General features: G+C 46.3%; 1 protein-coding gene across 32 annotated transcripts in view; it reads left to right on the forward strand.

Moving 5' to 3' along the window:
• The window catches only part of clasp2 (cytoplasmic linker associated protein 2), a 322,540-nt gene that overhangs the window by 266,771 nt on the left and 32,445 nt on the right, over positions 1 to 23,324 (forward strand). For 16 of the 32 annotated variants that reach the window (XM_055633767.1, XM_055633769.1, XM_055633775.1 and 13 more), the window contains 2 exons: positions 5,083 to 5,242; positions 7,594 to 7,813. In XM_055633767.1, the coding sequence (XP_055489742.1) occupies positions 5,083 to 5,242; positions 7,594 to 7,813 (380 nt within the window). The remainder of the gene's footprint in view (positions 1 to 5,082; positions 5,243 to 7,593; positions 7,814 to 23,324) is intronic. The other 16 variants (XM_055633768.1, XM_055633774.1, XM_055633776.1 and 13 more) reach the window with 1 other exon arrangement.

The raw sequence follows: 23,324 nt of genomic DNA on the forward strand, positions 1-23,324 counted from the left end.
TCAAGAGAGAGAGAGTCAAGAGTCAAGAGTCAATTTAATTGTCATTTGGACCCCTGGAGGTCCAAACGAAATGCCGTTTCTGCAGCCATACATTACACACAAATAGACCCCAGACACAACATAATTACATTTAACATAAACATCCATCACATTGCTGTGATGGAAGGCCAAATAAACTTCTCTCTCCACTGCACTCTCCCCCCCCCCCCCGATGTCAGAGTCAAAGTCATAGCCCCCGGCTGGCGATGGCGATTGTCCCGCGGCCATTAAAGCCACGCCGGGTGGTGCGAGGTCGCACACCGGGTCTTGGTGTTGGAGCCCCCGGTGTGCGCTCGCAGAGTCCGCGGCCATTCCAGCCGCGCGGGGCAGTGATGTAGGCCCCGCTCCAGGAGCTCTTCGACCCCGCAACTCGGGCGGGAGAAGTCGCCGCCGCAGAAGCCCCGAAAAGCGGTCTCCCCCCAGGGAGCCGTGGGCTCCCGGCGCCGTCGTCCACAGACCTGTAGAGAGCCTCCGACTCTCCGGCAGCAGCAGCAGCAGCAGCAGCAGCAACAGCATCAGCAGCAGCAGCGCTCCTCCACCGCTCCGGACTCGGCCAGCTCCGCGACGGCAACGGTGAGTCGACACCTGAGTCCCCGGTCTCTTCCTGTTGGAGGCCGCTCCTCGTTACGGCCTCAACGACGACTGAGACCCGACGAGAAAAGGTCGGGTCTCCAGTGCAGGGAGAGATTCAAAAAGTTTCCCCCCCCCCCCCTCCCACCCCCCCCCCCGCCCCCCCACACACACACCCCAACATAAAATAACAAACACTACATAAAAACACAGACAAAAATAATAAAAACGCGGACAGGCTGCAGAGGCCGCTGCTGGCCAGAGCCGCGCCGCCTACCGGAATCAGATGCAACTGATCTGCTTCTGTTGCCACATCCAGGGAGCTATGGACATGGATCTCAAGATAACTATGTAGATTAATGCTATCAACGCATCCAACACATCATTCTCCAACATGTCCGCTACCTTCATTGTCATCCCGCTACCAGTTACACCTTCCCATCATCTCCCCACCCTGCATTCCACAGACACTGCACCCTCAGCAATTCCTTGGTTAACTCATCCCTTCCCAACTGAACCAGCCCTTTCCCAGGTACTTTCTCCTGCAGGAGATGCAATATCTATCCCTCACATCCATCCTGGGACACCAGCAGTCCTTCCAGGTGATTCAGAGGTTCATGTGCCTCTAACTTCACTAACTGCATTCAGTGTTCCCTATGTGGCCAACTTTATATTAGCGAGACAAAGCGTAAAATCAGCAAGCATTTCGCCAACCTATTGCACAGCTAGCTTAGGCCTGCTGGATTTCCCAATTGCCATTCTGATCTGAAACATCAAAACCCTGGAACGTGAATCTGCTAGACTCGCCTCTCACATGTATAGTTCCAAGCACTGCTGCAGGCTGTAAGTTGATCTGTTTTACCCATGAAACTCCTTGCTTTGCAATAATCACAAAGAGTGATACAGTGTGGAAGCAGGCTCTTCAGCCCAACTTGCCCACACCGGCCAATATGTCCCAGCTACACTAGTCCCACCTGTCTGCGCCTGGTCCGTATATCTCCAAACCTGTCCTATCCATGTACCTGTCCAACTGCATCTTAAACAATGGGATAGTCCCAGCCTCAACTACCTCCTCTGGCAGCTTGTTCCATCCACCCACCACCCTCTGTGTGAAAACGTTACCCCTCGGATCCCTACTAAATCTTTTCCCCTTCACTTTGAACCTATGTCCTCTGGTCCCCAATTCCCCTACTCTGGGCAAGAGACTCTGCATCTAACCGATTAATTCCTCTCATAATTTTGTACACCTCTATAAGATCACCTTCATCCTCCTGCGCTCCAAGGAATAGAGACCCAGCCTACTCAACCTCTTCCTTAGCTCACACCCTCTAGTCCTGGCAACATCCTTGAAAATCTTTTCTGAACCCTTTCAAGCTTGACAATATCTTTCCCATAACATGGTGCTCAGAACTGAACACAATATTCTAAATGGGGTCTCACCAACGTCTTATACAACTGCAACATGACCTCCCAACTTCTATACTCAATACTCAATACTTGCCCTTCCCAATTTCTCAATACTAGATCCAGTGTTGCCCTCTCACGTGTGGGGGCCTCCACATGCTGCTTAAGAAAACTCTTCTGTACACTTTTGAGGAATTGCACCCCATTTAAACCCTTCACACTGTGATTTTCCCAGTCAATATTGGGAAAGTTAAAATCCCCTACAACAACAAACTTATCTGACCTGCAGCTGTCTGCAATCTCCTGGCATATTTGTTCTTTTAATTCCCGTTGACAATTTGGGGGTCAGTAGTACATCCCCAACAAGGTGATCATCCCTTTCTTGTTCCTCAGCTCCACCCACATAGCCTCATAACGAACCGTCCATAATGTCACCTCTGAACACAGCCATGACATCCTCCTTCACCAACAATACAAACTCCCCTCCTCTTTCCCTCACCCCCGTCTCTCCTGAAGCTCCTGTATCCCGGACCATTGAGCTGCCAGTCCTGCCCCTCCCTTAACCAGGGTTCAGTCATGGCTACAATGTCCCAGTTGCTCGTACCTATCCATTACCCGTCAGGCCCCTTGGATTAAAATACGTGCAGTTTAAACCAACCCTCCTTCCTCGCTCTCCGCCTTTCACCTGCTTATTCTATCCACTAACCTTTCCCTCACCACCCTCCATTCCAACTTCTAACCTCTCACGGGCCTCTGTCCTGTACGATATCCCACCCCCATGCCAATCTAGTTTAAACCCACCTGTGTAACATCAGGGAACCTGCTCACCAGGATGTTGGTACCCCTCCAGTTGAGGTGCGACCCGTTCTTTTGTAAAGGTCACCCCTGCACCAGAAGAGATCCCATAGATCGAGAAATCTAAATCCCTGTCCCGTGCACCAAATCCTCAACCACATGTTCACTTCCCGTATTTTCCTGTTCTTACCGTCACTAGCGCAAAGTACTGGAAGCAATCCTGAGATCACTACCCTGGAGGTCTTGCTTTTCAGTCTTTTACCTGATTCCCTAAACTCGTGTTGCAAAACCTCCTTCCTCTTCCTACCTGTATCGTTTGTGCTTCCCCCTCCCTCTCGTGGATGCCGTGAAGCCACTCCGAGGAGTCCTGGAACTTGGCACCAGGGAGGCAGCACACCACCCTTGAGTCTCGCCTGTTTCCGCAGAACGTCCTGTCCGCACCTCTGACTATCAAGTCGCCCACCACTATGGCTCTGCCTGATGTCACTCTTCCCTGTTGAGCCTCAACACCAGGGTTGAATTCACAGCCCCGGCTGCCACTCACACTTGATGCGTTCTCTGCCCCGACACTTCCCAAGATGGTACAGCCTCCGGGATCTCCTGCATTCCATGTTTACTTCGCTTCCTCGTCATCACTCACCTTTTCTCTTCTTGTGTCCTCGGTGTGACAACCTCACTGTCGGTCCTGTCCAGGAAACTCTTGTTTTCCCAGATGATCCCGAGGTCATCCAGCTGCTGCTCTAGTTCCCTAAAGACCCTGTCCCGCTTATGTGTCCTTGGCACGCTAATTACGCGGAGAAGCGCAGAGGGGTATGAAGTTGTTTGCGGTATCACGTGGTAGGGAAACAAAATCTTTGCGCGCCTCCGGCGTGATGTAGCACGTACGAGCGCAGGCTATTGCGGTCCCACGATAGCCGTGCGCCTCAACGCGACGACGAGGTCGTGTAATTAGCGTGCCAAGGACACGTAAGTGGGACAGGGGCTTAACATGGTCCTTCAGGATCTCCACCTGGACACAGTTTTCGCAGGTGTAGTTGTCAAGGGCACCACAGTCCTTCCATTTCATAACCTTCTGCTCTGACTCGCACCCCCCTGCCACTCTTAAACCCTCTTGAGCAACACTAGCAAACCTCCCTACAAGAATATTAGCTCCCCTCCAGTGCAACCCATCGCAGCCAGGAGCAACTAAAATAACCACAAATAACAACCGAATGTTGCTTCCAGCTGGAATTTTTAAGCATTTATTTGCTTCTGCAGTGGTTCTGTGCCTGGCTAATATGTGTAAAAAGTCTGAAGAAGGGTGTCGACCCCGAAACACCACCTATTCCTTTTCTCCAGAGATGCTATCTGACCCACTGAGTTACTCCAGCTTTTTGTGTCTCTGTTGTTCTCCTCTTCAAGGGAGTGAAGACAAGTGATTATTGAGACGGTTGCTTGATCATAGATTTCAGGACAAAAATTGAGATGAGAATTTGTAATACTTTCGTGTCTGCCACAAATGTGTAACCGGATTTAAGAAAAATAATCATAGTTTATATTTTGTTCTGCATTTTTATATTTGTTGCTATCTATGTCACATCACTGTTTCAAAAGGCATTTCCTTACTTCAGACTGCACTACTTTTTCTGTAGAACTCTTCTTAATGCACCTCCATACCACTAGTCACATTTCACCCTGTTTTTTTGTGGATTTAATGGAAACAGTATGAGTGTGATTGTGAGATAAATAAAAGTTATTGTTATGAAATATCTAAAATCATGCTTTTTACAGTTTAGCAATCACTACCCTTGTTTAACACTATCCTACACACACTAGGGACAATTTACACTATACCAAGCCAGTTAACTTACAAACCTGTATGTCGTTGGAGTGTGGGAGGAATCCGAAGATCTCGGAGAAAACCCACATAGTCACGGGGAGAACGTACAAAGTCTGTACAGACAGCACCTGTAGTCAAGATCGAACCTGGGTCTCTGGTGCTGCAAGTAATATAGTGCAGCAACTCCACCACAGCGCCACCGTGCTGCCCTAAATTGGATTGTTACCCAATCCCATCTGATTTTTATTGTTTCTGATAATATTTAGAGCTCTTTAGTGTCTTATTTTGTGAACCTGTGCAATGCCTTCCCAGATGTTTGTAATTCATGCTTTTGATGGGAAGATGTGTTGTGCACTTCATCTAAATGATGGGCTCAGCATCGTGTGATTAGAAAGATGTCATCAACAGGACTTGCTTCAACAAAACTTTGCCAATTCACAATTTTCATTTTTAAGCAGTGCATTTAACTATGATGCAGAAAACATGAACTCAGAAGAAATATACTGCTCTCTCCGAGGCATGACGGAAGCAATCCAAAACTTTAGCCTCCTTAGTCAAGAAGAAATGAATGAACCTTTGAAACGAGATGCTAAAAAAGAGGAGGATATGGAACAGGTGATTATTTCATCAATTTCTATTAACATTATTTGACTTGATTATTAATTATTTAGCACCAAGTGGGGAAGAATATTTCTGAAAATGTAATGAATGCACAAAGACCATTGGTTCTGGGTTAATTCATTCTAGTTAATGGATTCTGTTCAACTGGAGAAATGGCTGAGGTGCCACAGTGGACAATAATATCACATTGCATCTAGGGGTGGGAAAATCATCCAAGGTTTCCACTGCTAAAGTTTATCCAGTGGCAACTCTGACCCATTAAATGTCTGATAAAGAAAGGGTTTGTTTCACTATAATCCTGCACTCAATTGTAATAGCTATCGTTATTCCAATTTTTGATGCCACAGTACTCATTTACAATACGGGTCCTATCAATTGGACATCATCATAACTAGTTATTGAGTTGTACTGTATCATTCTGCTAAAAATAACATTAGGAAGACAATGTTGAATCCTGAATCTTTGCAACATTCCGCAATTTTTGCTGGTGGATACTGAAGTTTCCTTCCAGTTTCTAAGTTAAAGTCTATTTCATATCATCTAGTTTCTGACAGTCCTTTCAAATTCTGTTACTTTACCTTACATTGTTCTTGTAGCCTCCTAGTGTGCCATCTCTTAGCAAATTATTTGTACTGAAGTAATATAATTCACCCAGAGAGTTGTGAATTTGTGGAATTCTCTGCCACAGAAGGCAGTAGAGGCAATTCACTGGATGAATTTAAAAGGTAGTTAGATAGAGCTCTAGGGGCTAGCGGAATCAAGGGATATGGGGAGAAAGCAGGCACGGGTTACTCATTGGAGATGATCACAATGGCCTCCTCCTGCACCTATTTTCTATGTTTCTATGAAGTACATCCTGTGTTTCGGAGTTATCTAAACTGTCGTTTGTGAACCAAATAAGGCCCACACTGGAAAACTAGGTCATGGTTTTTGATCTTTTGATACATTCCTGAAATAGGATAACCAAATCAGCAAGCTCAATTGCAGGTAATGTGTAGGAAGGAACTGCAGATGATGGTTTAAACCGAAGATAGACACAAAAAGGCTGGAGTAACTCAGCGGGACAAGCAGCATCTCTGGAGAGTATTTACCATATCTATGCCTTTCAAAATTTATATTCCTCTATCAAGTTTCTCCTCAACCTCCAAAATTCCAGAGAAAACAATTCTAGCCTATTCAATCTCTTCCTGTAACTGAGACCCGCTGATCCAGGCACCATTCTGGTAAACCTCCTCTGCACCCTCCTCAAAACCTCCACATCTTTCCTGTAAAGGGACAACCAGAACGGCTCACGATAATTCAAATGCAACCTAACCATGGTCCTAGAGAGCTGTGTCATGACTTCCTGACTCTTATATTCAATGTCCCGAGCAATGAAGATAAACATACCATACGAATTCTTAACTACCCCATCTACTATGAGCTATGAACTTGGACTCCAATATTCCTTTGCACATAAATGCTGTTCAGGTTCTTGCTATTAACTGTATACTCCCTCCTTACATTCAACCTCCCAAAGTACAATACCTCACAATTGCTTGGGTTAAACTCCATTGACAATTTCTCTGCCCATTTCTGCAGCTGGCCTGTATCCCAGTGTATCATCTGACAGCCTTCCTCACTGACTGCAACTCTTTAGTTTTTGTGTTGTAAGCAAACGTACTCACCAAGCCATCTACATTTACACCTCGGTAATTGATATATATCACAAACAGCAGAGGTCCCAACACGGATCCTTGCGGAAATCCACTGGTCACAGACCTCCAGTAAGGAGTATTTACCTTCCATCACAACCCTCTGTCTTCCATGTAGAAGCCAGTTCCATATCCATACAAACAAGTCATGGTGAATTCCCATACATCTTAATCTTCTGTATCAGTCTACCACGTGGGGCCTTATCAAAAGCCTTATGAAGATCTATGTATACATTATATACATGTGGCGTAAATATTGGCCAGTGTATTGCGAATAACTAACTTAGCTTTCATAAAGGTAGCATAAAAAGCTTTGCATTCAGGTGAGAGAGGTGACAGAATATGAGTTTAACTAAGAGAGCACTTCCAACACTGTAGCACTTGCTCATCATCACATACCTGCCCAGAGTCTCCTGTTCAGTTGAAAATCAACGTGATTTTTGTGCTCACTTTTTACTGCTGGATTTGAACCCACAACCTCCAACTGAATGAGAGGGCCACTGACAAAATAAGCCATTCCTTTTTGGAGAGAAAGAGAAAAAAATAGAATGTGGAGGAAGTAGATGTGAAGAAAGGAGAATAATATTTTCTATGGTGTTCTTTAAATAATTATTTTCATAATAGTACTTATTTTCTGCTTGTGTTCAATAGATCACTGCTGGAGTTGCTGATGTCAGAGGAGCTGGTGACACCACTGACTCAGGACGAATTGCCCTTGACAATAAAACTTCTATGCTTAACACCATGTCCCAGCGCAGTGGCTCCCGACCACGCGATTACAGTCCCTACAACTGTACAGATAGCACTTCTGTCAATAAATCTGCCTTAAAAGAAGCCATGTTCGACGATGATGCCGATCAATTTCCTGATGGTAAGTAGTATATCTGTAAATATGTTGATCATTTGCATATGTGATTCAACTTTTTAAATTATCTTGTGAATTTAAAAATAAACCTAAATGCTTCAACCTAAAAAGCACAGGTTTGATCTGCTTCTTCATCTCAATAAATGGCACAAGCAACAACTGAAGATAGACACAAAAAGCTGGAGTAACTCAGCGGGACAAGCAGCATCTCTGGATATATATCACAAATGTCTCACTTCTTCGAAGGGTCTTGACCTGAAACGTCACCTTTTCCTTCTCTCCAAAGATGCTGCCTGACTTGCTGAGTTACTCCAGCTTTTTGTGCCTATCTTCTGTTTAAACCAGCATCTGCAGTTCCTTCCTGCGCAGAAGCAACAACTTTGTCATGGTTGATACACCTTTTTGTCAAAACCCCTTCAAATAGTGGGCAGAATAAATCTGATGCAGTAGACTTTGATGTCTAGACAATCAAAATGGGCCAGTTATTTTAGGCTGTCCTGCATGATCCTCATCTACAAATCTCTCCAATGATTCCCACCTCTTCTGTCCTATTTTATGACTATCTCCTTTCACAACCTGTCCATGACATCCACTCTCTCAACCGACCTCTAATATTATTTTTCCACGCTATATATGGCTATGTCGCCCCTCTCCCAAGGCTATTCCCTGCTATTATACGACTGTTATATAGTCTACTTTTCATGGACACAAAATGCTGGAGTAACTCAACGGGACAGGCAGCATCTCTGGACAGATGGAATGGGTGACGTTTCGGGTTTACGTCCTTCTTCAGACAGAAACCTTCAGTCTGAAGAAGGGTCTCGATCTGAAACGTCACCCATTTCATCTATACGGAGATGCTGCCTGTCCCGCTGAGTTACTCCAGCCTTTTGTGTCTATCTTCGGTGTAAACCAGCATCTGCAGTTCCTTCCTACACTTTCAGTCTATTTTTCACCTGTTTCATGTTAAGATTTTGTTCTACTATGCCTTTGTAATTGCACAGTCCATCTCAGTCCATCAAGGATTATGAGTAGATCTAGTCTCTTTCACCAGCTGCCATTGATAGGACTGGTCTGTGCATCTATTTCTGCAAATACAGTCTAAATAGCTGACACTAAAGGCCTACACCTGATCTGTAAATGCTGTTATGATCACCTTGGATTATACAATTGCATTATCTGCCCTGAATTCTGTCAGCATTCTGGGCCAACTCAATGAGCCAACAGCTTCCTTCCTAAAGCTAAGCATAGCGTCATAAAATTACACATCATGGAACCAGACCACATGAGCCAACCAATGGGCACCCTTCCAGATTAATCCATCTCCTTGCACTTAGTCCACAGTTCCCATGCCAAAGCGATTCAAATTTAGTTTAGATTAGTTTAGAGCACGGAAACAGGCCCACTGAGCCCACACCAACCAGCGATCCCTGCATTAACATGCACTAGGGACAATTTGCATTTATACCAATTAACCTAGAAACCTGTACGTTTTTGGAGTGTGGGAATAAACCGAAGATCTCAAACCCACGTGGCCATGAGGAGAACGTACAAACTGCGTGCAGACAGCACCCATACTCGGGGTCGAACCCCGGCCTCTAGCTCTACAAACGTTGTAAGGCAGCAAGCCTACAGCTGCGCAACCGTGCCGCCCACAATGTTCAGTCAGACACTATCAGTGTTCAATCAAACACTATAATCGCTGACAGTGACTCAACTTCATCAATCTCAGACAGTGAATTTCAGGTACTTACCACTCTCTGTTTGAAAAATTCCCCCTCTAAATCTCTTTCCCACTTACCTTGAATCTATATTCCTAGTCTTATCGACCTCTGATGGTGATTTTTTTCCCTGAAGACAACCACAAAGTGCTGGAGTAACTCAGCGGGTCAGGCAGTTTCTCTGGAGAAAAAGGATGGGTGATGGATGGGTTGAGAGGAAGGGGGGAGGGATCTGGAGGTAGGAAAAGATCAAAACAAATCATAGACCATAATGGTCCATTGTTGGTAGACAAAATTGCTGGAGAAACTCAGCGGGTGCGGCAGCATCTATGGAGCGAAGGAAATAGGCAACGTTTCGGGCCGAACCCCTTCTTCAGACTGATGCAGGGAATCCTACGACCAAGTCACCATTTAATCTGTTCCGCCTGAAGAAGGGGATCTGACCGGAAACGTCACCCATCCATGTTCTCCAGGGATGCTGCCTGACCTGCTGAGTTATTCCATCATTGTGTTCTGTTTGTTTTCTTACACTGTAATGGGGTGGTTGGGTGGTGGGGGGGGGGGGGGAGGCGGGAAAAAGAAAAGAAGAGGAGGAGCCAGATGGCTAAGGGAGAGCTGAGAAGGGGAGGAGACAGAAAGGGCTACCGGACGTTGGAGAAGTCCATGTTCAGGCCACCGGGATGCAGACTGCCCAAATGGAATATGAGGTGCAATGGTCCATTGCTGGTTGGCCATTTGAATTTAGCATTTATATGCCGAGTCTTATCATCATTTTGGGTGGGAATATTCCTGGAGTCTTCTGCTCTTGTTAGCTTGCTAATTGCCTACTACCATTCAAAACCAGATATGGCAGAAGTGCAAGGCGTTTGTTTATCTCCGTATAATCCGTACTATTTTTCTGAATAGCTCCTGTATTGTGCATTGTATCTTTGCCAGGTTGGCATTCAAATTAAGGTATATCAGAAGTTCCTTCAATGCATACTACTTCTGAATGAATGAATAAGTTTATTGGCCAAGTATGTACACATACAAGGAATTTGCCTTAGTGCTCCGCTCGCAAGTAACAACACGACATACAGTAACATTTAAGAATAACACATAAAACATTAAACATTAATATTAAAACATTATCAATTAAACATGTGGATTAAGAGCAAAAGGAGGCTACAGATTTTTGGTTATAGAATAGAGCTACTGCTCGTGGAAAAAAGCTGTTTTTATGTCTGGCTGTGGCAGCTTTGACAGTCCGGAGTCGCCTTCCAGAGGGAAGTGATTCAAAGAGTTTGTGGCCAGGGTGAGAGGGGTCAGAGATGATCCTACCCGCTCTCTTCCTGGCCCTTGCAGTGTACAGTTCATCAATGGAGGGAAGGTTGCAGCCAACAACCTTCTCAGCTGATCAGACGATTCGCTGCAGCCTCCGGGTGTCGTGCTTGGTGGCTGAGCCAAATCAGACCATGATGGAGAAGGTGAGGACAGACTCTACAATGGCCGTATAGAATTGGACCATCATTGCCTGTGGCAGATTGTGTACGCCATGATTTGATTTTCATGGTTGAGTTATGGACATACCGGGTCATGAGGTTACAGATTTAGGTGGTGTATATTTATGCTGCATTGTGGAAAAACTTGTACATCGACATCTGTTCCCTTGGTGAATGTAAAATGTTGAGCTATTGTGAAGTTTAGCCATAGGGAGTCCCAGACTCATTCAACACGGAAACACTCTTCAGACCAACTCACCCATGCCGATCAAGATGGCCCATCCATACGAGTCCAAACTGCCCACATTTGGTTCATATCCCTCTAAACCTTTCCTATGAATGTAGCTGTCCAAGTGTCTTTTAAATGTTATTATAGTACCCACCTCAACTACCTCCTCTGGCAGCATGTTCCATATACCCAGCGCCTTCTGTATGAAAAAAGTTGTCCCTCAGTTTCCTATTAAACCTTTCCCCTCTCACCTGAAACCTATCACCTCTGGTTATTGATAACCTTACTCTGGGTAAATTCTCCCTATCTATTCCCCTCGTTATTGTATGCACCTCTGCAAGGTCACCCCTCAGACTCCTGTGCTACAAAAAGTAAAATCCTAGCCTGCCAAATCTCTTCCTTAACTCAGACACTCAAGTCCTGGCAACATCCTCATAATTCTACTCAGCACTCATGCCAGCGTAACGACATCCTTCCCATAGCGGCGTGACCAAATCTGAATATAATACTCCAAATGTGGCCTCACCAACGTCTTGTACAATTGTAACAATACATCCTAACTTCTTTTAAAAATTAAATTGTCACTAAAATCTTTCTTACACATCATAACTTCTGAAAGCCTCTTGATGATTTTATCTACCTGTGATGCCATTTTCAAAGAAGCATGTACCTGTACTTCGTGATCCCTCTGCTTGTGAAGGTCCTGTCCTGGTTTGACCTCCCAAAATGCACCACCTCACATTTAGCAGCAGTAAACTCCATTAACCATTCCTCAGTCCACTTGTCCAACTGATTGATATCCTGCTGAAATTTTTGTTCAACATCTTTGCTAACTCCGTTACCACTGACTTGAGTATCATCTGCAAACTTACTAATCATGCCTTCTCATCCAGATTGTTGATATAAACCATAAATAGCATTGGGCCCAGCGCTGATCCCAGAGTCACAGGCCTCCAGTTTGAAAAACAACCTTCCACCATCACCCTCTGCTTCCTTCCATGAAGCCAGTTCTCTATCCAGTCAGCAAGCTCTCACTGGATCCCATGTGATCTAACTTCCAGAGAAGTCCAACATGCAGAACCTGATCAAATGATCAGATTCTTTCAGAAACTTGAAAATGATTCTCTCAGAACACGTTTTTGGTCTCTTCCTTCGGGGGATGCGACTTCTTTTGTCGTATCCCCCATCTCCGCCTGCGCCGAGGCCTAGTGGCGGAGCTGGCGGCCTCGGAGCTGGGACAGGGCAGCAGCTGGGACAGCGGCAGCGGCGACCAGAACTCGGAGCTGGGCAGCGGCAGCGGCGGCTTTGGACAGCGGCAGCGGCGGCCTGGCCTCGGAGCTGGGACGGCGGCGGCAGCGGCTGGGAGCGGCAGCGGCGGCCTGGCCTCAGCGACAGCGGCGGCCTGGCCTCGGAGCGGGGACAGCGGCAGCGGCGGCCTGGCCTCGGAGCGGGGACAGCGGCAGCGGCCACACGGCGGCCTTGGAGCAGCGGCACTGGCGGCAGACGGCAGCGGCGACCTGGCCTCGGAGCTGGGACAGCGGCGACCAGAACTCGGAGCTGGGGCACGTTCCGGCGGCAGCGGCCACTCGACCCGACCGCGGGCCCAGTGGACGACAGCGGCGGCTGGGACAGCGGCAGCGGCCTCGGCGCAGAGGGAGAATAAGAAGGGATGAGACAAAGACTTTTGCCTTCCACCACAGTGAGGAGGTGCCTGGTGAACTCACTGTGGTAGATGTTAATTTTTGTGTGTTTTGTCATTTTTACTATATGTAGGACTGCAAGGCAAAAAAATTTTGTTCAGACCGCAAGGTCTGAATGACAATAAAGGCTACTTGTTACTTGTTGTTTGCAAAACAACAATGGTATTATTTGACAATAATAACAAAGAAATTAACGCTCCCCCGGGCTTAAATTATATATATTTTTTTGCAGCGTCTAAAATTCTCTCTGCAATTGAAACAGGTTTTATAATGGCTAGTTGTAGAATGTAAAAAATTCTTTCCATAGACCATCCTGCAGTTATCAGGGTAGGTCCAATGGCACATCCATACTGTTTAGCCACCGACATGGATGCTGCTCTGGTGGGGTGAGATGTGTAATATCGGTATCCACTCCAGCAGCTCCCAATACCTGTTTGAGCCATCTAGAGATGGTTTGGCTCGGTACCCTGACCCAGTGGCTAACTAGTGGCTGACCCATTTTGCTTGGCGTCTCCCTCGGGAATTTTAGGCTGTGTTGATATTGTAGAAGGTGAGTCATGACACATAACGGTGGTCAGGTGGGTACGCCCGGAATTCCATAGTACGTCCAGAAGTTCCTGGTTTACTCTGTTTTACCAGCTCATCAATGATGAATGTTATTTGGTCTGAAGTTATGACCATGTTGTCCAGTCTGAGTGGATAAGGCCTGGACCCTACGCTGAGTCTAAACCATCAACATGGCTGTATACAGGGTAGCTGTCTTCAGAGTAAGGATCTGGCTGGTGGCCATCCCTAGATACGTCAGGACAACGTTGACATCCCAGATCTTGATATATGTAGGTCTAGGGTTTTGAATAGAAGGTACCTCTCTTAATTTGGCCACCAGAGGACGAGGTCCTATGGTCTGTTCCCCTTCGTGTCTGTCTTAGATAGACTGACAGTGCATTTCTAGTGCATTGGATAGTGCTATAGTTCAGACCTTCATTGTAGTGAAGGTTGGCCAGGAACTCCGATACATAGATAGGGTGGTTGATAGTAGGTTTCTGTTCTTGAGCAGTATGTTCCCACTTTCTTATTCTGGAGAGATATGGAAGTCGGTGAGATGCTGTCGTCGTGTCCATGGTCCTATTTGACAGTTCCAGGTTCATCAGAAGGTCTTTTTGGAATTTGCAACCCAGTGCTTATTATGTCATGGCATGGGTGACTTTCTTCTGATACAGGGTGGATCAGTGAAACCTGGTCCGCTGGAAATGGTCATGGGTTTCAATGACCCTGTCAAGGACCACTGAGAACCATGGCTGTGTAGATCAGTCGGTACTACTAACGTTAGAAGTAAAGTTCATCTGTATTTTGCGTAGTACTTAACTGATGAGGCAGAAAAGGGAAAAAAACATAGTCATTAGTTCCCCCCCCCCCCCCCCCCCCCCAGTTCAGTGGAAATAATAATAATAATAATACATTTTATTTATGGGCGCCTTTCAAGAGTCTCAAGGACACCTTACAAAAATTTAGCAGGTAGAGGAAAAACATGTAAGGGGAATGAAATAAATAGTAGAGACATGACTAGTACACAAAGTAAAGACAGAATACAATTCAAAACACAATATGAGGCAATTAATGCACAGATGAAAAGGGAGGGGGACGTGTGGGGCTAAGGATAGGCAGAGGTAAAGAGATGGGTCTTGAGGCGGGACTGGAAGATGGTGAGGGACACGGAATTGAGGATCAGTTGGGGGAGGGAGTTCCAGAGCCTGGGAGCTGCCCTGGTGAAGGCTCTGTCCCCAAAACTGCGGAGGTTGGACGTGGATGGAGAGGAGACCGGCTGATGTGGATCTGAGGGACCGTGAGGGTTGGTAGGGGGAGAGGAGGTCAGTGAGATATGGGGGGGGCAGATGGTGGAGGGCTTTGTAGGTGAGGATCAGGATTTTGTAGGTGATCCGGTGGGAGATGGGAAGCCAGTGAAGTTGTTTGAGGACTGGAGTGATGTGATGCCAGGATTTGGTGTGGGTGATGAGTCGGGCGGCTGCATTCTAGACCAGTTGGAGTCGGTTGATGTAGGTGGAGCTGATGCCAAGGAGAAGTGAGTTGCAATAGTCCAGTCGGAAGGAGATGAAGGCATGGGTGAGTCTTTCAGCAGCGGGAGGTGTGAGAGAGGGTCTGAGTTTGGCGATGTTGCGGAGATGAAAGAAGGAGGTTTTAATGACATGGCGGATGTGAGGCTCAAGGGAGAGGGAGGAATCAAAGATCACGCCAAGGTTGCGGGCCTGGGGAGATGGGGAGACAGTGGTGCCGTCGATGGTGAGAGTGGGGTTATTGATTTTGCTGAGTGTGGCTTTGGAGCCTATGAGGAGGAATTCTGTCTTATCGCTGTTGAGTTTGAGGAAGTTATGTTGCATCCAGGTTTTTATAGCTGACAAACAGGAGTTGATATGGGAGAGGGGGGGTTGTGGGGGGATTTGGTGCCGAGGTAGATCTGGGTGTCATCGGCGTAACAGTGGAAGTCCAGGTTGAAGTGGCGGAGTATCTGACCAAGGGGGAGGATGTAGATGATGAAGAGGAGGGGGCCGAGTACGGAGCCTTGGGGAACGCCTTGAGTGACTGTGGCTGTAGCAGAGGTGTGGTTGTGGAGAGAGATGAAGTGGGATCTGTTGGAAAGGTAGGAACAGAGCCAGCTGAGTGCAGAGCCTTCAATGCCGAGGTCTTTGAGTCTGGTGAGCAGGATGTTATGGTTCACTGTATCGAAGGCTGCACTCAGGTCGAGGAGGATGAGGATGTTGAGGGAACCAGTGTCAGCAGAGGTGAGGAGGTCGTTGAGGACTTTGAGGAGAGCAGTTTCTGTGCTATGGAGGGGGCGAAAGCCAGATTGGAGGGGTTCAAGTAGGTTATACGCAAGGAGGTGGGAATGAAGTTGCGACGCAACGATACGCTCCAGGGTTTTTGAAAGAAAGGGGAGGTTTGAGATTGGGTGGTAGTTAATGAGAGAGGAGGGATCAAGACCAGGTTTCTTTAAGATTGGTGTGACAGCAGCAGTTTTGAAAGCGGAGGGGACAATTCCTTGGGACAATGAGGAGTTGAAGAGATTAGTGAGGTAGGGGCAGAGAACGGGGAGGCAGGACTTCAGCAGGGGAGTGGGGAGAGGGTCGAGGGAGCAGGTAGTGGGTTTGGAAGAGCTGATGAGTTTGGAGATTTCAGTAGGGGTGACCAGGTCAAACTGGGAGAGGAAGCAGTGTGGAGGAGGGGTAAGGAGGTCAGTGGAGATGTTGAAAGGAGGGGCCTTGGTAGGTGGTGGAGTAGATGCTGGGGAGTCGGGTACAGGGGATAAAGATTGATAGATGGTGCTGATTTTATCAGCAAAAAAGTGGAGGAATGAGTTGCAGAGATCCGGAGTAGAGGTAGGGATAGTGTTTGCTCGAGGCTTGAGGAGGTTGCCCACTGTGGAGAAGAGGGTTCTGTGGTTTAGGCAGGGATCAGTGAATATGGAGGAGAGGTAGGCAGATTTTGCAGCAATGAGGGCATCTTTGTAATCAGTGAGGTGGAGTTTGTAAGCTTCAAGGTGGACTGTGGGAGATGATTTCTTTGTGAGTCGTTCAAGTCGGCGACCAGTCGGTTTCAGTTTACGAAGTGCAGGTGAGTACCAGGGTGAAGATGTGTTGAAAGTTACGGTTCTTGTTTTGAGGGGGGCCATAGTGTTAAGGGAGGTAGACAAGGTGGAATTGAGTTGGAAATGTATCTATTGCTGCTGCCTCAAGGTCTGGCTCCCAAGCGACAAGTATCGGTACGTGGTGATTCAGTCGGGATGCAAAGAAATCGATATCTAGTGTTCCATATTGCTTGTAATTTAAGCAAATACTTTGGGGTTTAACATGTCTGCCACAGTAGTTAGCTTACCTAGTAGGTAAGTTGCTGATAGCAAAATATGTTTGTCGATACCAGATTGTATTGATCAAATTGTCATAAGATGTCGATTTTATCCCGCCCATGTGGTTAGTATAGGCCACCATTGTGATATGTCAAATTGTAAACGAACATGCAAAATGGTGCGTTTTTGAACAATATGCTTTTTAACCCATAGAACGCACCCAACATTTCCAACTAGATTTTATGTGCAGTGTCTGTGGTAGTGATGACTCTAGATTAGTCCATCTGCCACTTGTTCTGGATATGGGTTATTGACAAATGATGGAACTGGTGCTACGCCAATGTTCTCTTTCCATCATTATAGGTCTGAAAAAAGGCAATTTCATGGATCAGTCAAAGTGACCTGTATGTTGATTAACTGCTAGCACCTTTGCTCTAATGCAGAGGTCCAAGTTGAGTAGCTGATAATGCTGCTACTGTTCCCAATTAGTCTTGCCACTTAGTTGAGTGGTCGGTTGGTTATTACCATTTAGTTTGTTTTTAGTAGCTAATGCTGCTAAATTAGCTAACTCCATGGTTTTGTCTATTTGTTAATAAAATCGAGATATGCCATGACAACATGTTCCTTAAGTGTCAGGGCTGATTTAAATTTCTTAGAAACAATTTTGGCTCATATTAACCCATTAATCTATAATTTATGTTGCCATTGTTACCTCATCCAGGTAACTTTATAGGTATGACAATTAAATTGAATCTTGAATCTTGAATCTTGGATCTTCGATGATCTTATAGATGGGCATTGAACAGTATGCATCTATTATTCGATGCCTACCATAAAGTATCCTAGGAATCCATTGTTTGGCAGTTGCAAACGTTTCCCATTAAAGTGTATATACCTGGCGAAAGTATTCAATGTGGTTAAGTCAATGACGGTGCGACATTCACCATTTTATTTGGTTTTAGTAAATTTAACACGAATTCCAAAGGTTCACATTTAGACTTCTTTATCCCATTGTATGTAACTTCTCCAGTTCAGCTTGTCCCTCATGTTCTCTTTTTAGTGAGAGGGCGAACCCCCTTTGAGGTGCATGCTGAATTGGTGGCAAGTTTCCTTAAATTCAACTTATCCTTGAATACTTTTTGGTATATAACTACCAAGTGTGATAGTTTCATTACTGGTGTAGTGTATTGTATTGTATATCTTTATTGTCATTTCCTGAGTATTCACATACCCAGAGGAAACAAAAAAATGTTGCTCAACCAGTGTCCATTCAGTGTGCATTAAAAATAAATAGAAATAAAAATACATATATCATGAACAAATTTAACACTCTATTAAACATTCAACAGGCGTTCCGATCGGCAGCGGCACGACAGTGGTTCTGCTGCAGTGTGTCCAGGTTGGTGGTTGGTGCTCGACACTTTGGCAGGGGGCAAAGTCCATATAGATGTGATGGTGGAAACCAGACTCGCCTACCTCCACTGTTGTTTTGGTGGTGTTCACCCTTTGGTTTCTGGTTCCTTGTCTGTCGGGGTGGTGTTGTTGGGGGGTGGCACATTTCCCCGAGCTTTCACCAGTACCATGAAGTAGACGCCTACTGGTGGATGCATGGAGGTACTGCTGTCTGGTTTTGTGTGGTTTGCTCATTCCAGGTCCTGCCCTCATGAAGCCGAATATCTTGGATACTTCGTCCAGTTTTTAGGCTTGATTTGGTAACTTTGCCAGATAGCAGGATCTGTGGTTCTGAGGTCAGCGTTCTCACAGTCCTGTGAATTTTTTAGGTTGAGGGCAGGTTTTATGACTTCCTTCCAGAGGTTGTGGATCACATACTGTGTTGTACAGTAGGGTCAGGGTGTTTTGCCAAGTCTACCCTGCCCCTCTGGAATGAGTATGCGAAGTGATAGCCGACGTCAGGGGTATCAATATTGCAATTTTAAGCTTTGGGGTTTTAAATGCCCTGCTCAATGTACCCCCAGTAATGGTAGGCACTTTGAGCAAATGCAATTTTGGGGAGGCGTGATAAAATCCAACGCCTCATGACTACCTGTCTTGGAGAGGTTTTAAAGGACAGGTAGTAAGCTGGCCGCCAGATTAGGCTGTAACGGCCATCTCACTCATGGTGTAGCCACGTAACGGTATCTCACACCCAGCAGCTCTTCCTGGTCCTGTACCTCAAGCATACTCCCGATTTTGTTCAGCCAGTGACCGCTCTTCTTGACCAGCCCAGGCCTGGTCGCCAACGATCCCCTCTGATGAGGAAGATGCGATGGCCAGTGCTGTTAGTGCACTGGGGCGGGAGTGTTTGTGCTCCCTTGGCGAGCTTGCCCCAGCTCCCGAGGCAAGTCTCGCTGGAGTTTTCACTCCATGACCCTTCTCTAAGGCTTGAAAACAGACACTTTCTCGCTCTTGGGCAGTAGTTTGCAGTGCCCGCTCTGCTGAATGATCCGGCCTGTCCGTCTTCCATGTGTCTGTCTCCAGCCCGCTGTGATTGGTCGCCAACTTTGCTCAGGCGTTCTCGGGCGGCGAGTCTCCTTGTCGGAGTATGCAGGGATTACCGGCCGGTCTGAGTTGATTTGCCTCCAGTCCGCTGCTGATGGTCAGGCAGCGCTAGCGGACTGGGCTCGGCTCGGTATCCGTGACTGCGGACCTCAGCATGTGCGGTCCAGGTGCCGCCTCTTGCCCCCCCCCAACTGACGGCCCCCGTTCAACTCCAGGGAAGGAGCGTTCCGTCAGTGGGGGAACGGTCCTTCCCTGGAGTTGAACGGGGGTGGTTTTTCCCTGTGCTGCTTTGCTCTTTCCTGCTTTCAATCTGGTGCACAAAGAAGAGCAAAGTTTGTCAATTCGAACTTGTGGGTAAGTACTTACCTAACGGTCCATTCTTTCAAGCTTGTAGCGGGAGCGCCCGTACTACCGTTCGTCGCTGTTGCTCTGCGTGAACGCTCATGTCGCACATGCGTGTTGGACGGGTTCTTCACGTAGTCACTCACGTGACTCCGAAGTAAAATCCAGCAACTGCCAGCATTTCCTCTTCAAGCCCAAAGTTGAGCCGCCAGGGAGCACCCTGAACCGTCAGCACTTTCTCGAGGCAAGGGTGAAGTGCAGGATGGGGCCTGAGACCGCCGTGCCCCTTCCTTTGAAGACCAGGAAAAGCTGCTAGGACAAGCCCAAGATGGCCAGTGTCATTGCACATGCACTCTGATGGTGAGGGACAGCCCCCAAATGGTCCTGGACTTCCTTACCATTGTAAATAAAATGTCACGCAAGTTCAACCTTCTGTGATTGTCAATGTGGTCACTGCTCAACGCAGCATTGTTCCCCGATGCCACACTGGAGGAGAATGAGGCAAGACCACGCTGGCTAACTGCATGAGGGGAGAAGAAATAAAATGGAGGATTGCTACTTTCCAAAGTTTCCAAAGTTTTCTTAATGTTGATTGGGCTCCTTTTTCTGGAGGTGCCACTCCATATGTCTGTCCCCATCTTGTAGCTGGAGTATCATTCAGAAGCACTTCTCTTGAAAAGGAAAACTGGACATTAAATTAGCCTGAGACTGAACAATGCGGCAGTCCCTGCTGCTGAGCATGTGTACTGCCATAGGTGCACTCACAGTGAAACTCTGCATCTTCACACCTTTCTGAGTAAGTTGTCTTGCTTTTCGAAATGTTTAACTAACTAACTGGACAATTGTTGCTGGAAATGTGAACAGAAAATGACGAGAAACTATCACAATAACTCTCTCAAGTCTCGGAATCGTCACTGGGGAATGTGACCGCATGCTCTCCCTTGGATGTTACTCTGATCCCTGGAACTGGATGGCAGGACAATCCTTGGCATCATTGGTAACAGCTTGGTCCAAATTGGTTTGCCACTTGAATCGTGTCGACATACTCCCTATAAAACCCGGACAGGGGGAGGGACAGCTTCCTTGCTAGTTCTGTTCCTCTGTCGTACATCGGAGGAAGACTGGGCCAGGGTGGCAAACCTGACACCACCAGCGCCATCCTGTGGTCAAGAGTGGACTGCCGGGAAAGAAGGCAAGACAGCCAGCACCTCGACCCAGGGCTAAGATTGGATGGCTGGGGAAGCCTGAGATGCAAGAACGTCTTCCTGCCCACAGGCAACAAGGCACTGACACCCACGCGCACACACGCACACACGCACACGCGCACACGCGCACACGCACACGCACACACACACACACACACACACACACACACACACACACACACACATCACCCCCCACCCCCCCTCCACTAGCCCATTATGCAGGCGGTGGACAGGGCAAGAGGGGGGAGCGCTGTCTGAGTGAAATTCACATGGTTCAAAGCCAATGTGATACAATCACACACCACGATGAAAAGGAAGGTTGGTGCTGTAATTAAGACGGTAAAAGCACAGTGTACGGAAAGGGTCACATGTCCTTTAGAAGAGGGGGAGAGGTGAGAGAAGGGTGGACAAGGGGGTGACGGGGTGGGGAGGAGGAGTGGAGACAACTTTTAAGAAGCCAGAGATACACGGCTGTGCAGCTCGGCGGACATTAACATTACTGGTCGGTTATCCTTGGTTCTGAAAACCACTGTTTATGTTTTTTTTCCCAATGAGCCAATGAAATTTACCAGTCAACACCGGCGACAACCTACGAGAACCTACGACAACCTACGATCCCCTGGCGACATACTGCCATTGCACCTTGGGCACAAGAATTCTCACTACTCTCCATGGCATCAAAATTCTGGTCGACGAACAGAATGAAACCCCGACTAGTTCCGAGAATGCGGTAATTACTCACGACCATGAAGGCGACTCCACGGCAACCACCCGCGAACATGTGTCGACCATGTGGCGACCTCATAGTCTCCTGTAGTCGCCTAAAAAGTCACCTAAGTGGGTCAGGCCCAATGCTTCACTATAGTACCTTTTGTGAATTGGAATAATTAGATTGCAGTCCAGTTACACATCAAGAAGACATTCAGATATTTGAGTGGTATGTTGAGATATATGGAGTTGCAATGCTGCTACAATTAACTTTTCAAAGTTGGACCATGCACATGGTAACAGCTTGAAACCAGAAATCATTTTATTTCTTATTTAACATAACTTGTGTTAAACAAAAAATCTTTTTCATACCCTGGAATTCAAGATTGTGCTTTTGCTTTCTTCTCCATTTCTATATTTTTAATTCTATTTGTCAAAGTAAAACAATGAATCTACTTGAGGAAGGTGGTGATAAGATAATGTCTTTGGATTTGCTGTTCAATGTCTTGACTTTGCAGTACGATGCTGATAATGATTACTAAAGATATATAATAGAGCTCTCGTATATCTCTCGTCTCCCTTTCCCCTGACGATTGTGAAGAAGGGTCTCGACACAAAACGTCACCCATTCCATCTCTCCAGAGATGCTGCCTGCCCCGCTGAGATACTCCAGCATTTTGTCTATCTTCAGTTTAAACCAGCACCTGCACTCCCTTCGTACACATATAAAAATAGAGGACTGAAATAATTGAGTGGTTACATTATAAGTTGAATGTCTCAAAGGTGCCTCATAATCTTCATTTGTATGAAGATTATTTGTGAGGAAAGTAGTTTTGCAACTTAATTGGATTTGTTTATGCGTAGAAAAAAAAATTGGGGATAGATATTTAGTAACATTATATTTTGGTGGATTGGCTTCATGAATGCAAAGCAAGACATGTTTGCTGTAATTTTACAAAAATCGTGTTCTGTCCAGATTTATAACAAGGTCAAAAAATAAATAAAATTTGATCTGCATTTGTTGCTATATTAGTACCACAAACTTTGAAACAGGTAATACTGTGTTGGCTAAACATTTTGTTCAGCAGATGCAGTTTTTAAAAAGGCTGCATGAAAAAATGTAATTTGCTGTCTATTCCTTGGAGCTCCTTAAAGAGTTTGGTGTATTTATTTATTTTTGTGAAAAACATTAGGGAATGCTGATTGTATGTTCAGTTCATTCATAACACTTCATAGAATAAGCTTGTGCCTGCATGAAGCACGAATCAGACTCTATTTAGGCAATAGACCAGCCAATTTCTCTCTTTTTTTTTAATTGCTGGGTTTTTTATGTTTTTTTTCCCTTTTTCCTTCCGCCCACAATATTTAATACGTAAAAGAATATGTTTGTTTTTGTGCCCAAAGTCTGCGAGCATTGCCACTTTTCATTTCACTGCACATCTCTTATGTGTATGTGACGAATAAACTTGACTTGACTTGACACTAGTAAAGGGCCTGTCCCACTTGGGCAATTTTTCCAGCGACTACAAGCGACTAGGGAGTTTTCACGTGGTCGCATGGTGACACCTATATGGTCATGAGTAGTCTCCTGACATCGCCGAAAGAGATAATGTTTAACTAGTCGCCGCTGGATTTTGAAATATTCAAACCTTTCGGCCACTGTGGGCTTGACGTAGTTTGTCTTCTCCTGTTGTGGGTGCTGTTGTAGCTTGTCGCCAGGATGATGCAGGTTGTTGCCAGGTGACGTTGGTTGTCGCTGGGTGCTGACCGGTG

The sequence above is a fragment of the Leucoraja erinacea genome, chromosome 4 (genome assembly GCF_028641065.1).
Source record: "Leucoraja erinacea ecotype New England chromosome 4, Leri_hhj_1, whole genome shotgun sequence".
Lineage (NCBI taxonomy): Eukaryota > Metazoa > Chordata > Chondrichthyes > Rajiformes > Rajidae > Leucoraja > Leucoraja erinaceus.